Here is a 16,871-nt window from a genome sequence, read left to right as displayed (position 1 = left end):
TGATATACGGAAAGCTAGCGGTCCTGATGGAATACCAGCCATTGTGCTGAAGAAGTGCGCGGCGGAGCTGTCTCCTGTGTTAACGCGCCTGTTCCAACTTTCTCTTTCTTCGGGATGTGTGCCGGAGGCTTGGAGAAGAGCTAATGTACAAGCGGTTCCCAAAAAAGGGGATCGGTCTGACCCGGCAAATTATCGACCAATAGCTATCACCTCAGTACTTTGTAAGGTGATTGAACGGATTCTAAACAACCAACTGATCCATTACCTAGAAGATCACTGTCTAATTAATGATCGTCAGTACGGGTTTCGACCAAAACGGTCCACAGGTGATCTTCTAGCGTACGTAACACACCTCTGAGGTGAAGCTATCGACAAGCATGGAGAATCGTTGGCTGTCAGCCTCGATATCTCCAAGGCTTTCGACAGGGTCTGGCACAGAAGTCTTCTCTCCAAGCTGCCGTCATATGGTCTGCCTGCTCAGCTATGCACCTGGATTGCCAGCTTCCTACACAAGCGTAGCCTTCGTGTTTTAGTAGATGGTTGCGCTTCACAATTCTATGTAGTGAATGCTGGGGTCCCCCAGGGATCTGTGCTATCTCCCACACTCTTTCTTCTGCATGATCAATGATATGCTCTCTCTTGGGAACATACATTGCTATGCAGACGATAGTACAGTGCATGGTGGATACCACGGACGCGCAGTGGCTGGGCGGGCGGAAACTGAGGAGAGGCGGGAGAATCTTGTCATTGAACTCGATAGGACGTTAGAGCTCATTACCAAATGGGGTTCTGATAATCTTGTTGAGTTTAATGCCAAGAAAACACAGGTATGCGCTCTCACAGCGAAAAAGTCACCATTTTACCCACATCTCCCTCTGTGGCATACCGCTGATGATACAAAGAAAAATCGCCATGCTGGGGATGGACGTTCGCTGCGACCTTAGTCCAAGGGATTACATCGAGGCTATTATAAAAACAGCTTCACGAAAACTCGGAGTTCTGAACAAGGTGCGGCGTTTTTTCACGCCACAACAACTGTGCCTGTTATACAAAACACAGGTACGGTCTTGCGTTGAATATTGCTCGCACCTTTGGGATGGCTCCGCTAAGTACCTAATGGAGGCCTTGGACCGGTTGCAGCGACGTGCAGTACGCATTATTGGCGACGTAAAGGTCACAAACACCCTTGAACCTTTACAATTGCGTCGCGAGTTTTTTTTTTTTTTTTTTAGAATAGGAAGGTGGACGAGCATATGGGCCACCTGATGGTAAGTGGTCACCAAACGCCCTTAGACATCGGCATTGTAAGAAATGTCAACCATCGCTTATAGCCAATGCGCCACCAACCTTGGGATCTAAGATTTTATGTCCCTTGTGCCTGTAATTATACTGGCTCACTCACCCTTCAAACCAGAACACAACAATATCAAGTATCGTTGTTTTGCGGTAGAATATCTGATGAGTGGGTGGTACCTACCCAGACGGGCTTGCACAAAGCCCTACCACCAGTAAATATAGCAGCACTGAGCGCTTTCTATTGACTGTATCACGGCGAGTCCTCTGAGGAATTATTCTCTCTAATTCCTGCTTCCCCCTTCCTTCTTAAGTCCACGCGAGCTGGTTCTCGATGTCACCGCCTAACTGTGACATCAATTCCATCGCGCACAAAGAAATTTGGCAACTCCTTTCTTTGTCGCACTACCAAAAAATGGAATTCCTTACCAGTTCACGTGTTCCCCTCCTCTTACAACCCGGGTTCCTTCAAACGAGGCGTGAAGAGGCATCTTGCGGGCCGGCAAGGTGGTGACGGCTAGTTCAGAACATTCTTCCCGACTGTACTGGCCGTCGTCACGTTTGGACTCTACTACCACTTACCATTAGGTGGAGTAGAGTCATTTGCCATCCCGGACATATTAAAAAAAAAAAGTTAGGATTACAGTGTTAATGTACCAGGAGATCATAAACAGTGAGTCGGTCTCACCGAACGATTAGATTAAAAGAGTCAATTAGTTTCAGTTAGGATTACAGTGTTGATGTACCAGGAGATCATAAACAGTGAGACGGTCTCACCGAACGATTAGATTTAAAGAGTCAATTAGTTCCAGTTATGATTACAGTGTTAATGTACCAGGAGATCATAAACAGTGAGTCGGTCTCACCGAACGATTAAATTAAAAGAGTCAATTAGTTCCAGTTAGGATTACAGTGTTAATGTACCAGGAGATCATAAACAGTGAGTCGGTCTCACCGAACGATTAGATTAAAAGAGTCAATTAGTTTCAGTTAGGATTACAGTGTTAATGTACCAGGAGATCATAAACAGTGTGTCGGTCTCACCGAACGATTAGATTAAAAGAGTCAATTTGTTCCAGTTAGGATTACAGTGTTAATGTACCAGGAGATCATAAGAAGTGAGTCGGTCTCACCGAACGATTAGATTAAAAGATCATAAACAGTAAGTCGGTCTCGCCGAACGATTAGATTAAAAGATCATAAACAGTAAGTCGGTCTCACCGAACGATTAGATTAAAAGAGTCAATTAGTTTCAGTTAGGATTACAGTGTTTGCATTTGTGTGCATGAACATGTCTGTTTGTCCTGAGTCTGGGTGTAATTTTCTGTATAAATATGTATTTACATAAGAAAAGTAGTATATGTAGTGTTGGAGGAAGACTAATATTTTAATTCAGCAACACCACACCTGCCTATATAAGACGAGATGTTGGCGATACGAGCTCATTATTACGTTAACTTTTGAAGTGTGCGGAAGCTCTGCCCGAATAATTACCGATTTAATTAAATTAATAATTATTTTATGTTTGTTTAAAGTCATAAATTGTGTATGTACTTGAGGCCGAAGGCCAAATAAATCTTTTTTTTATTTTAATAATTGTTTGATTTATAAAATCAGAAGTGGGATTCGAAGGCTGTTATAGCCGCAAACACATTTCTGGTGCTATAGATGAAACTTAATTCTACCCTCCCACGCGGTTTAGTAATTTAAATATTCGGGCAATGCTTCCATCAGTGTAATGTCGAACAACGATAAACGTAACAAACGAAGACGTCGAGGACAAACTCCTCCCAACTCAATGGAAGAGATCCTGACCAGACTGCGCGCTTTGGAGGAGCAGTCTCGTGCGTCTGTGGAGACGCAAGCCAGTGCATCAGTCAGTGCTGGCACTAGTCGCGCTGTCGCGCTGCAAAGCGCCACACCAGCAGCCGCATTGACGCCTGGGGCGCCGACTCCGCCACGCGACCACGTGGTTACGCCGCCACCGACTCCGCAAACCAGCCAGACGGGGTTATCGCAGTCCGAAGATGTGGTGACGAATGCTGCCGAGCGGCTCTTGACCGCTATCAGCTGTGCTCAGGTCAGATCCAATCGATATTTTGTCTCCGATTTTGATCCGAGTGTTCATGACTTCGACACGTGGTGTGATGAGGTAGAAAGAGCGCGTATTTTGAACCAATGGGGCGCCAAAGAATGCCTTGCTCGCATCGGACATTGTCTGAAAGGGGAATCTCGTACCTGGCTTAGCCAATGGACAAGTGATATTCGCACATGGTCCAATTTCAAACTAGAATTAAAAGCCTTATGCCCACGCTCTGTCGATGTCGCGAATATTCTTTATGACGTTATGCGAACAGAGTCCGACAAATACTCCACATACGCCGAATATGCTCGTAGATCGCTTTTAAGGTTACGCATAGTTAAAGGTCTAAGCAACGAGCTACTTACTGCCATTATTATACGTGGAATCGTAGACCCACAAATCCGCGCTATGGCTATTAACGCTAAATTATCGCCCGATTCTATAGTGGAGTTTTTGTCTAGCTTTGTTAAACCTTCTAACAATTCAAATAGAAAAATATCTACTAACTATAGTCGGTTTGATAAATTCTCTAATAATAATAATTTAAATCGCAACCTTTTAAAACGCAAATACAGTTCAAACGATTCAAAATCAATTAAATGTTATCATTGTAAGCAATTTGGCCATAAAAGTGTAGATTGTAGTAAACGATTGAATACAATTACAAATAATAATAACAACGAAAGAGCAATCGCGCTACCGGCAACGTCTCGTGTTGATGTGTTGAAGTGTACATTTTGTAAAAAAGTAGGTCATTCCGAGAATATGTGTTTTGCCAAAGAACGGTCGAGTTCACGAAACAATAATGGTGTTAATTTTTGTCGCGAACTTGTGGGTAGTTATAAAAATCGTGACGTAACAACTGCTGTTATCTCGGGAATCCCGTTAGATGTTTTGATCGATAGTGGTTCATGTGTCTCTCTAATGTCGAAAAATATTGTTAAACATTTTTCATGTCAATTAAGACCTACAAATCAATTATTACGTGGCTTAGGTGATATGGAAGTGAAATCAGAATCATATGTAACGTTGCCCGTTGAATTCAGTGACTTAACAATAGAAATTGATTTTTATATCGTCGATGATAATAATTTAAATGTACCTGTAATTATTGGCACCGACGTGTTAAATAGAAAAGGCATAACTTATGTTAGGACCGGTGATTGTCAGCGTATAATTCGTAGTGAACCTATTGAAAGCAATATTTTGCCAGTAAATTCAATTTGTTTATCCGAACAAGTAAATACGTCTGTGTCTGGAAAAGATAGGGAACGATTATTAGAGATTCTAGCCAAGTATTCAAAATTCTTTTTAAGTGGTACCGCGATCACAACTGTAAAGGATAGTGAAATGCATATTAAACTGACAACTAATGTACCCGTGTATTATAGACCCTATAAATTATCACACGATGAAAAATTAAAAGTTCGCGAAATAGTTAAAGATTTGCTTAATAAAAGTATAATTCGTGAATCTGACTCGGAGTACGCTAGCCCAATTCTATTGGTGAAAAAGAAAGATGGTTCTGATAGAATGGTGGTGGACTACCGTGCACTGAATCGGATTACTGTTAAAACTAGACATCCCCTACCGTTGATTAATGACTACATAGACCGATTAGGTAAATCTCGCTGGTTTGGTTCCTTAGATATGGTATCTGGGTTTCACCGACTTAGAGTTGCTGAGGAGTCTATACATAAGACGGCATTTGTTACCCCGGAAGGCCACTACGAATATTGTAAGGTCCCCTACGGATTAGCAAATGCACCGATTTTTTATCAGAAAACTATTGCTAAAACGCTAAAATCCTTAATTGAGGCCGTACAGGTTGTAGTCTATATCGATGACGTACTTATATTGACACAAAGCATTAACGAAAACCTTATTATATTAGATTCGGTAATTAAAACTTTGACAGAGGCAGGATTTTCTATCAACTTAAAGAAATGCACTTTTCTAACCAATGAAATCGAATATCTCGGTAGGATTATACGCGATGGTCAGGTTAGGCCGAGCACTTATAAAATTAACGCGTTAGTTAAATCACCACCCCCGAATAATTTCAAACAGGTGCGGCAATTCCTAGGCCTCGCTGGGTATTTTCGTAGATACATATCTAATCACGCGATTAAGACCGCGCGTCGAGAATGAAAGCAAAGATCGAGAATGATGAGGTCTACTCTCCGACCTACCATGCTCCAAGCTGCTCAAGGCTCCGAAAAGTTCCAAATGGAACTTCAAAATCAATTCACCGCGTTTAAAACCATAAGCAGCATTGATGAGAGAACCGACACGCTGGTCAAAATACTGCAAAACACATCCCGCAAGTGTTTTCCGCCACAGAGAAGAGACAACGCACCAAAACTCTCTGCTGAGACACTCGAGCTCATGAGAAAACGACGAGAACTACCATCGTTTTTGTCAGATAAGGCCTTAAACCGAACAATAAAAACGCTGACGCGACGCGATCTCCGACGCTCCAATACCCGTGCCATCAAGGCTGCGATTGAGCAAAATCGGGGATCGAAAGTGTTCGCTCGCAAGTTTGGGAGGCCGCGTCTGACAAAACTTAAAACTGAAAATGGTGGGGTTGTTACCTCTAGGCCTGAGATTATCGGAGAAGTAGAGAGGTTTTATGGGCAGTTGTTCTCTTCAAGATCGGATAAACCCGTGGGAATCAGTATTGATGACCAGCGCACCCCTCTTATGCGCCATTACTCCGAGGAGCTCCCGGTCATTGACCAAGGAGAGATTAGGGCGGCTCTAGAACAGCTTAAAAACAACAAAGCTCCGGGAGATGACGGAATCACAACAGAGTTGCTTAAGGCAGGCGGGACTCCGGTCCTGAAAGAGCTAGCAAGCCTCTTTAATTCCGTCATCCAACATGGCAAGACCCCGGAAACGTGGAGCGGGAGTGAGGTGGTACTGTTTTTCAAGAAAGGTGATAAAACCCTCTTGAAAAACTACAGACCAATCTCCCTCCTGAGTCACGTGTATAAGCTGTTCTCAAGAGTCGTCACGAACCGTCTCGCCAGACGACTTGACGAGTTCCAGCCCCCAGAGCAAGCCGGCTTTCGATCAGGCTACAGCACCGTGGACCACATCCATACTGTTAGGCAGATTGTGCAGAAGACCGAAGAGTACAATCAGCCGCTGTGTATGGCATTTGTGGACTACGAGAAAGCCTTCGACTCCATCGAAACCTGGGCAGTGCTCGACTCATTGCAGAGATGTCATATCGATTGGAGATATATCGAGGTACTGAGATGTCTGTACAACGCCGCTACAATTACTGTCCACATCCAGGACTGTAAGACGAAGGCGATCCAACTGCGCAGAGGGGTGAGACAGGGGGATGTAATATCCCCGAAACTGTTCACCAACGCGTTGGAAGACGTTTTCAAAACGCTGGATTGGACTAGGTATGGAGTCAATGTAAACGGCGAGTACATCTCACACCTTCGATTGGCCGACGATATCGTCATCATAGCAGAGTCGCTGGAACAACTCACCGAAATGCTGCGTAGCCTAGGCGAGTCTTCCCGGTGTGTCGGTCTCGGTATGAACTTGGACAAGACCAAGGTCATGTTCAATAGGCATGTCGTGCCATACGCTGCCGAAACGTGGACACTAACTGCGGGACTAGTCCACAAATTCAAAGTCGCTCAGCGTGCTATGGAGCGAGCTATGCTCGGATTATCTTTGAAGGATAAGATCAGAAATGAGATTATCCGGAAAAGAACCAGAGTCACCGACATAGCTTGCAAAATTAGCAGGCTGAAGTGGCAGTGGGCTGGTCACGTATGTCGTAGGACCGATGGCCGTTGGAGCAGACGAGTCCTAGAGTGGAGACCGCGAATCGGCAAGCGCAGCGTAGGGCGCCCTCCAGCCGGGTGGACCGACGACCTTAAGAAGGTGGCGGGCACCAACTGGATGCGGAAGGCGGAGGACAGGGAGCTTTGGCGCACCTTGGGAGAGGCCTATGTTCAGCAGTGGACAACGATTGGCTGTTGATTGATTGATTGAAGACCGCGCGCATTGCAGCCCTAACTAGGAAGGGAATAATTTTTGACTGGACCGACGAACATGAAAACGCACGTCAGGAAATAATTTCTTATTTAACAAATAAACCAATTCTAGCTATATTCGACCCTGACTTAATGACCGAATTACATACTGATGCCAGTTCAATTGGCTATGGCGGTATTCTTATGCAAATACATAAAGACGGGTTGTCGTATATTTTAGTAAATTAACTGCCGGCGCGGAGCCCAAATACAACAGCTATGAGTTGGAGACCCTTGCCGTAGTAAAATCATTGCAACATTTTAGACAATATTTAATTGGCAAAACTTTTAAAATAATCACAGATTGTAATGCGCTAAAAATGACGCAACGCAAAAAGGATCTCCAACCCTTTGTTGCAAGGTGGTGGATGTATATGCAGGATTTGGATTTCTCGCTAGAATATCGTAAGGGCATACTTATGTCACATGTCGATTATTTAAGCAGAAACCCGGTCAATGTTGTCGATATCATTCGAAAGCCTCAAAATTGGGCTCAAGTGGCACAAGCAGGTGACGAGGAAACCATTTCTTTGTTAGAGAAATTAAATAACGGTGAATTAGATAACACGCGTTATGTAAAACGTAATGACCTCTTGTATTATAAATACGACGTCACGGGTGAGCAAGCGCGATTCTTGTGTTATGTACCAAAAGCATTTAGATTAAGCTTGTTACGCGTTTTCCACGATGAGCATGAACACATCGGTATAGACAAGACGATTGATCTGATCTTACGGCACTTTTGGTTCCCCGGTATAAGACGATTTGTCGCGAAATATTTCACACACTGCGTTATTTGTATTTCTCATAAACAAACTCCCCGAGCACCTTTACAACCTATATCTTCGTGGCAAAAAGATTCGGTACCATTAGACGTGATACACCCCGACGTACTCGGGCCGCTGAGAGATAGCGATGGTCATAAACACGTACTCATTATAATTGACGCATATACAAAATATTGTTTACTGTTCGCGTTAACACGCCAAGATAGTAGTGAGCTAAAGCGTGTAATAACTCAAATTATATCGCTGTTCGGTACTTTTAAAAAGCTAGTGTGCGATAGAAGTCGTAAGTTTGATAATTACGAATTTATTAACTGGATATCTGGTTACGGTGTCGAAGTGCATTTTATTACTCCCGAAATGCACCAAGAAAACGGCCAAGTTGAACGTTACTGCCGCACAGTACTTAATATGATAAGGGTTGAAGTAAATTATAATAAAAATGATTGGTCAAAATTATTGTGGAAATTACAACTAGTATTAAATATCACTAAACATAAGACAATCCAATACCCGGCACTTAATCTTCTCATTGGCACCGATTCGACTACTCCGTTAATAAATAGCTTGATTAGACATAACCTACGAAGGTTCAAATCTAAATCGCGACGCGACTCGCGAATTAAAAAGGCAACGAGCTGAAGAGCTTATTCGCGATAATAGAAACAAACAAGATGCTTATGTTAATAAAAATAGAAAACCTCCTAAAATGTATCAAGTAAATGACTTGGTTTACGTGATCAAGAATTCTCAAAGCACCGGGAAACTTGATATTGGTATGAGAGGCCCTTATAAAGTAACGAAGGCGCTCCCTAATGATAGATACGAAGTCCAATTGTTGGCTGGTGCCTATGGCAAAACTACTCAGGTAGCTGCAACATATATGGTTTTATGGAAGGGTGAATGGACACCTGAAACTTGTGCTGCATTTTTTGAAGGTATTTACTTGTTGTGCATGAGTTGTTATTTGTCTTGACTTTATTTATTTATTGTGGCATGTAAATGTGAGACGTTCTAGTGGAAAAGACCCATGTAAAACCTGGGCGCACGGTATTTGGTTGACCACAATGGTTTCTGGGGTGAGTCAGTTGCGCAGCTGACAACAGACCTGTGTAAATCCATGATGTATAGGTATCTGGGGTGACCTACTATAGACTGATGTAAAACCTGTTCGTACAAACGACTTTGTGCGAGGTATTCGGTTGCGTGGGAACAGACCTGTGTAAAACCTATGTAGTCTATTCAAACTGACTTGTGTAGTTGACAAATATACAAATATATGCCTTGTTGAGTAATAGAACAGACGTGACTAATGATGGATCTTTGTGTGTTTATTTCCTCAGAAACCAATGATGACAATGCTGAGCAGTTATCCGATGTTGTGGGTGTTACCGGTCCATCCACAAGTTCATCTGAGGGCTTCAGGGACGCAGCCCCGTCAGGAGAGGCCGTGTTGGAGGAAGACTAATATTTTAATTCAGCAACACCACACCTGCCTATAAAAGACGAGATGTTGGCGATAAGAGCTCATTATTACGTTAACTTTTGAAGTGTGCGGAAGCTCTGCCCGAATAATTACCGATTTAATTAAATTACTAATTATTTTATGTTTGTTTAAAGTCATAAATTGTGTATGTACTTGAGGCCGAAGGCCAAATAAATCTTTTTTTTATTTTAATAATTGTTTGATTTATAACAATAGTATATCAGTTGTCTGGTTTCCATAGCACGAGTTTTGTACAAGCTTAATTTGGGATCAGATGGCCGTGTGTGAAAAATGTCCCAGGATGTTATTATCATTAGTTTCAAAGATTTAGAATTAGGATTACGTTGTTAATGTACCAGGAGAACATAAACAGTGAGACGGTTTCACCGAACGATTAGATTAAAAGAGTCAATTAGTTTCAGTTAGGATTACAGTGTTAATGTACCAGGAGATCATAAACAGTGAGTCGGTCTCACCGAACGATTAGATTAAAAGAGTCAATTAGTTTCATTTAGGATTACAGTGTTAATGTACTAGGAGATCATAAACAGTGAGTCGGTCTTACCGAACGATTAGATTAAAAGAGTTAATTTTGACTAGACGTTTGGCGCGGTTGGTAGATACTTGCCTTTTCACGCCGAAGGTTGTGGTTTCGATTCCCACCCAGGACAGACATTTGTGTGCATGAACATGTCTGTTTGTCCTGAGTCTGAGTGTAATTTTCTGTATAAGTATGTATTTACAAAAGAAAAGTAGCATATGTAGTATATCAGTTGTCAGGTTTCCATAGCACGAGTTCTGTACAAGCTTAATTTGGGATCAGATGGCCGTGTGTGAAAAATGTCCCAGGATATTATTATTATTAGTTTCAAAGATTTAGAATTAGGATTACGTTGTTAATGTACCAGGAGAACATAAACTGTGAGACGGTTTCTCCGAACGATTAGATTAAAAGAGTCAATTAGTTTCAGTTAGGATTACAGTGTTAATGTACCAGGAGATCATAAACAGTGAGTCGGTCTCACCGAACGATTAGATTAAAAGAGTCAATTAGTTCCAGTTAGGATTACAGTGTTAATGTACCAGGAGATCATAAACAGTGAGACGGTTTCACCGAACGATTAGATTAAAAGAGTCAATTAGTTTCAGTTATGATTACAGTGTTAATGTACCAGGAGTTTTACAGTTTTAATCTAACCGTTCGGTGAGACCGACACACTGTTTATGATCTCCTGGTACATTAACACTGTAATCCTAACTGAAACTAATTGACTCTTTTAATCTATAATTGAATTATAATAATAATGTCCTCCAGACCGATTTCGGCTACGGCGGCCAATCTCAAGATTGATTAGCCAAATACGCAGGAGATATTATAGTGCACAAGTGTGTGCGCAAACACAGGTGCACTCCCTATTCCCTATCTCTCATAATCCGATGGGACGGCAATCCGATACGACCGGAAAGAGTTCAGGCGCAGGACCATCAGCTTTAAGTGCTTTCCGAGGCACGGGAGTGTACACATTTCCAACTTCCAGACTCCGGGCTGCTACTCAGAATTTTCTGACAGACAAACCCAATAGCTTTTTTTATTTGCCCGACCTGGGAATTGACCTGGAGGGGGTCTGCCTTACATCAAGCCACTAGACCAACGAGGCAGTCATAATTATACGAGGACTTTGAAGAGAATAGATTATCATCTCAACCACCCCATTTACCATTTCCCTTATAATAAATTATTTTTTATTGGACAGAGAGTGTCTGACCAGAGACAAATATTAACCATCTACTTGATACTCAAATATCAATATTTGCAAAGAAGATAAATATACATTTCAACTAATTGTAAAAGGTGTATTAAATACAATATTAACACGTACATAGTGCTATTTTGATTTTAAATAAGAATATTTAATTTAAATCTCAGTTTATTTGAAATTTTAAGTCAACTAACTTCTAAATAAGTTATTATTATAACAATTTAACATACGATAAGATTATCATAGTCGTGTCACCGTGGCGTCACGGAAGGGTAGATATGCAAACATGGTATAACTAAGAATTTAATGTTTTTGAATGTACATATTTTCAAATATAAAGACATAACCTTTTACTGTTGCGATTTCTGTTTCTCTTTTTTAATTTCAAATGAAATTTTGGTGGTAATTCTCCACCGCGTCATTGGCGTTTTGAGAAATATTAACCATCATTTATATTGTCAATGTGCCACCAACATTGGGAACCAAGATGTAATATCTATTGTGTATGTACGTTATTCCATAAATCTAGTCATATAATTATTTAATATTAACTAGAAATTGGATGTATGTGTGTACATACATAAGAAGCCATTAGTTCCATATTATACTTTCATATATATATATATATATATATATATATATATATATATATATATAAGCCTTTATATATTGCAATATTATTTATACATAAGCATGGACGTTTTGCATGTATATTATATACGTAATAAAAACTCTGACACTGATTAATTAACTGACTGAATAAAAATGAGCTATGAGTGAAAATTTGCTCGATCACATATGATGGTTTATTAAAAATTTGTCCACTAGTGTTAAATATATGAAAGTTTATATGGATGGTCCACATTTTTTTTATACAGTGTTGCCAACTTGGGGGTTTTCCCCCTAAATAGGGCTATGTCAGATGAAATCAAATAGGATATTTTCAGGTCAGACATTTTTTAGGAGGAACATTTTTTAAAGAAATTCTCTCCGGGGATTAACTCTTCAGCTCCATTTAATTGAGTATATTTCAAGTTTACTAATGCTACTTGCAGTACTTGATTTGCTTTTTTTTTAACATCATATTATAAATGTATTTTGTATTTGTTTCAATTCATCCGTCAGGAGGATGCTTCTAAGAGGTTGGCAACACTGTTTTTATGTAACATAAAAATACCATCATCGTTTGTCGTTTTTTGTAATTTAATCCGCAAGGCGAAACGCCCCCCACGCAATCATGAAGTGAACACGACAAGAAAACTGGTTACAGATACAATTAATATATTTAATTTATCTAGAATATTCAAGAGAGATCTCGAATTTTGCATTGGAGCCGTGTTCTATAGAATTCATGGTATGTACGGGAAGGTTTGCGTGACCCGGCCGATGGCTCTGTAACAAAACAATTTCGTTAATATATAAAAATGGCTGTTTGTGTATCTGTTTGTGATTAATAGAGTTCGGACCGTTTGAATCACCATCATAGTTGAAATTTAGATGTATGTCTCATGGATGATTTTATAATATCCACTTCGTTGTAACGCCGCTAGATGGCACTGTACCACATTAACAGTCACCTACCGGGTTTTGCTAGTAAAGTACAAAAGTGTCTGTTGGTCGAAGATATCTCTTCTTAAGAACAAAACTTATTCCAACATGATTCAAAACAGTTACAGTATATAAATGTCCCACAGCTGGGCTAAAACCTCTCCTTCTCAGGACAAGGTTTGAGCTTATTCCACAACCTGCTTCGATGCATGGATTTCCTTCACCGAACACTTATAAATTAAATGTGTGAAAGTCAGTGGAGCTAGCGATCTCGGATACCAACACTGAGCTGACGATATACTTTATTGGCTCAACAATTCAACTGTAATTAGAAGTTATCGTTGGGTTCGTTGAGCGGTACCTGGTCCCCAGCCCCGCCGTGAACAGCAGCCGGCGGCCCCGCACGAGGTACTCCGGACAGCGGGCGAACCTGAACAGCACGGAGGCCCCCTCGCCCGCCCTCAGCACGTTGTTCGGAGACATTATACCCTAAAGCGAAAAATATATCCGTGGTCAGCGATGAGATGAGCAACCCGATGGTAAGTGGTCACCACCGCCCATAGACATTGACACCGCAATAAATATTAACCATCGCTTACATCACCAATGCGTCACCAACCTTGGGAACTAAGATGTTATGTCCCTCGTGCCTGTAGTTACACTGTTTTACTCACCAACAACAATGCTATTGCTGTTTGGCGGCAGAATATATTATAAGTGTGTGTGGTAACTGGTGGTAAGGGCATTGTGCAAACCCGCCTGGGTAGGTACCACCCACTCATTAGATATTCTACCGCTAAACAGGAATATAACATAAAAAAATAAATATCATTATCATACTTAAGTATTTTACGCAACACCACAAATTATACCAAAATTAAACTATTTAATTCCATTCCGCAAAGTGAGTTTGATGTATGTATTCGTTACCTCGATAATGGCCGTCTGAATTTTCATGTACTTAATTTGTGATTATAATTCATCTCGTACTTTACGACGAAGGAAAACATCGTGAGGAAACCTGCATGTGTCTAATTTCACTGAAATTCTGCCACATGTGTATTTACCAAACCGCACTGGAGCAGCGTGGTGGAATAAGCTCCAAACCTTCTCCTCAAAAAAGGGAGAGGAGGCCTTTAGCCCAGCAGTAGGACATTCACGTGCTGTTACGGATAAAAAAACACACACACACACAATGTGCTGTGCAAACATATACAAGTCTATAGTCGATTCCAATAGCAAGTAGAGTATATAAGGAACTTTGACCTTGAAATTTGGTCGAAATCTTAATATTCTGTGGTATTGACTATGGATTCGCGAAAAATTTAGCCTTTTGGTTATCTGTGAAGTTGTTATCGGAACTTTGTAAGTAAAACTAAAGTGTATATAAGTGTTTAAGTGTAACAGTGTCGTGTTATATATAGAGATATATTGATCGAGAAGTGTTTGTGGTGTACAATACAGCAGAGCTGGTAGCGAATCGCGTAGAATCGCATATCTAAGGTTTGCTAATCTTTTAAAAACGAGTAGAGTTTTCTGCTCACCTGAAAGTATATACAGCGTCTAGGGTCGTTTGGGTCTTCGAGGAACACCAGGTCGTCACACATGCACTTGTCCTGCGTGTCGCTCGACACGTGCGCGTCGCTGTACTTGCTCCCGTCGTCCGACATATACACGTTCGTGCACTTCGTGTCCGATGTGTTCGTGAGGCTGTTCTTCACGTTGGCGATGTCCTGGAGGATATTCTTGTTCTGTCTCCTTGCGTTCTTTCGATTCTTCTCCGAAGCTTGCGACGATTGGACTAGTTCTGATATCTGTAACGATGAATTTTGAAAATAAAAAAATATATGACTTTTTTAATTTCGTATAGGTACGCTGGCAAATGACCACCTTATGGTAAGTGGTCGTCACTACCCATAGACTTTGTCACAGTCTATTAACCACCCCTATCATCGTAATGCGCCATCAACCTTGGGAACTAAGATATTAAGTCTCTTGTGCCTATAGTTACACTGTCTAACTCATCTTTCAAACTAGCACACAATAATACTAAGTATTGCCATGGCGGTAGAAACGTTATTCAAAAAGGCCTTTTTAAATCGTTTGTATAATATAATTTTAAACATAAAGCTACAACCAGTATGGCTACTCTGTAAGAACATTCTCTCACTCATCATCATCATGTCAACATTTCACCGGAGAGTGATGAATCTAAAATTCTAGAATAGCACTACTGGCCGCGTATATATATTCTGTCTTAAATAAATGTAAGTTTTTATTTAGTAATAAGGTTTGAATTAGCGACCCACCTGTCGTCCTCTGCAAGTCCCGGGCGGACAGCCTCCGAAGGTGGGCCGCTCGTGTCCCGCGGCGTAGCCCCCCGGCCGCGCTAGCAGCACCATGCCCTGCCGCAGTCCCGGCGGGAAGCGACCCAGGCCCAGCGACGCCGACTGTCCCGCGCGCACGCTGCCGCACGGGACGCGGTTGCGGTATATATTGAGCAAGGATATCTCCGCGAACTCGCCGGACTCCAGAGGTCCTGCGGGGTGGGGGGGGGTGGTGTTAAATATACGTCGCTCTATTCATCTCACAACTAACAGAACGCAACGCACCTATGATAAGTTCGTCGCCCTCGTAGAGTCGCCCTCGCGCGAGCAGTCCCCCCACGACGGGCCCCGTCGAGTCCCCTACGTGGAAAATTTCGTCTATTTGAAACTCGCACGCCTCCTGTAAAGTGACATAAATTATAACATTTATAATTTAATAAAAAGGATACTAGTCAACTGCGCAACATATGGTTCACTCACGTCCTCGGGGCGCTGCAGGTCGCGGCGCGGCGCCAGCGCCAGCAGGCACGCGTGCAGCGCGTTGAGGCCGGCGCCGCGCACGCAGCTCACCGGGAACACGGCCACCCTGCCGGCCGACACTACTGTGATTTGCGTTCAACTATATATATATATCTGATCCGAAACTAAGCAGAGCTTGTACTATGGCAACCAGACAACTGATATACTATTGTATAGACAATTACACACAGACTCAGGAAAAACAGACATGTTAATGCACACAATTGTCTGTCCTGAGTGGGAACCGAACCCACAACCTTTGGCGTGAAAGGCAAGTATCTAGCAAGGGTGGTTGGCGTAGCTATAGACAATACTATTACCATTACCAATAGTATGGAACTCGTTTTAAGGTCATACATAAGAGTTCACCCAGAAACACTTCGGGTTAAATAAAGGCTTGTGAAGCTACTCACTCCTCATACTTTTTGATTTCCTCGTCTACATTGTCTATGGTGTCCAGAATCGACTTTTGAACTTTATAGTATAAGTTTATAGTATAAGTTGATAATATGACTACAGTGCCATCTATAATATTATCTTGTAGCTGAATTAAAAAACTTACAGCCACTGGGTCGCTGTGACCCTGGCCCCTATGGGCCAAAAATTAAAGACACGACAGGTTAGGGGGCAACCCCGCAGCCCGTACCCAGACTGGCCTAGGCCAGTTAGGAGGAACCAACTCTCCCTCTTAAAAAACTTTCATTAATAAGACGTATTGCTCGATAAGGGTTTATAAATATGATAAAAAATTGTGTTTAAACTCTTCAATCAATCAATCAACAGCCAATCGTTGTCCACTGCTGAACATAGGCCTCTCCCAAGGTGCGCCAAAGCTCCCTGTCCTCCGCCTTCCGCATCCAGTTGGTGCCCGCCACCTTCTTAAGGTCGTCGGTCCACCTGGCTGGAGGGCGCCCTACGCTGCGCTTGCCGATTCGCGGTCTCCACTCTAGGACTCGTCTGCTCCAACGGCCTTCGGTCCTACGACATACGTGACCAGCCCACT

General features: G+C 42.0%; 1 protein-coding gene across 1 annotated transcript in view; it reads right to left on the bottom strand.

The window, feature by feature from the left end:
* The window catches only part of LOC126778579 (uncharacterized), a 152,562-nt gene extending 136,629 nt beyond the window's left edge, over positions 1-15,933 (bottom strand). Inside the window, exons 1-3 of the mRNA XM_050502255.1 lie at positions 15,830-15,933; positions 15,635-15,749; positions 15,332-15,561 (exon numbers count right to left, since the gene is read on the bottom strand). Coding sequence (XP_050358212.1) covers positions 15,332-15,424 — 93 coding nt within the window. The 5' untranslated portion in view covers positions 15,425-15,561; positions 15,635-15,749; positions 15,830-15,933. The remainder of the gene's footprint in view (positions 1-15,331; positions 15,562-15,634; positions 15,750-15,829) is intronic.
* Between the last annotated feature and the right edge of the window lie 938 nt (positions 15,934-16,871).

Source organism: Nymphalis io, chromosome 26, assembly GCF_905147045.1.
Source record: "Nymphalis io chromosome 26, ilAglIoxx1.1, whole genome shotgun sequence".
In the NCBI taxonomy this organism is placed as follows: Eukaryota; Metazoa; Arthropoda; class Insecta; order Lepidoptera; family Nymphalidae; genus Nymphalis; species Nymphalis io.
This window is presented reverse-complemented; position numbering and strand designations above follow the sequence as displayed.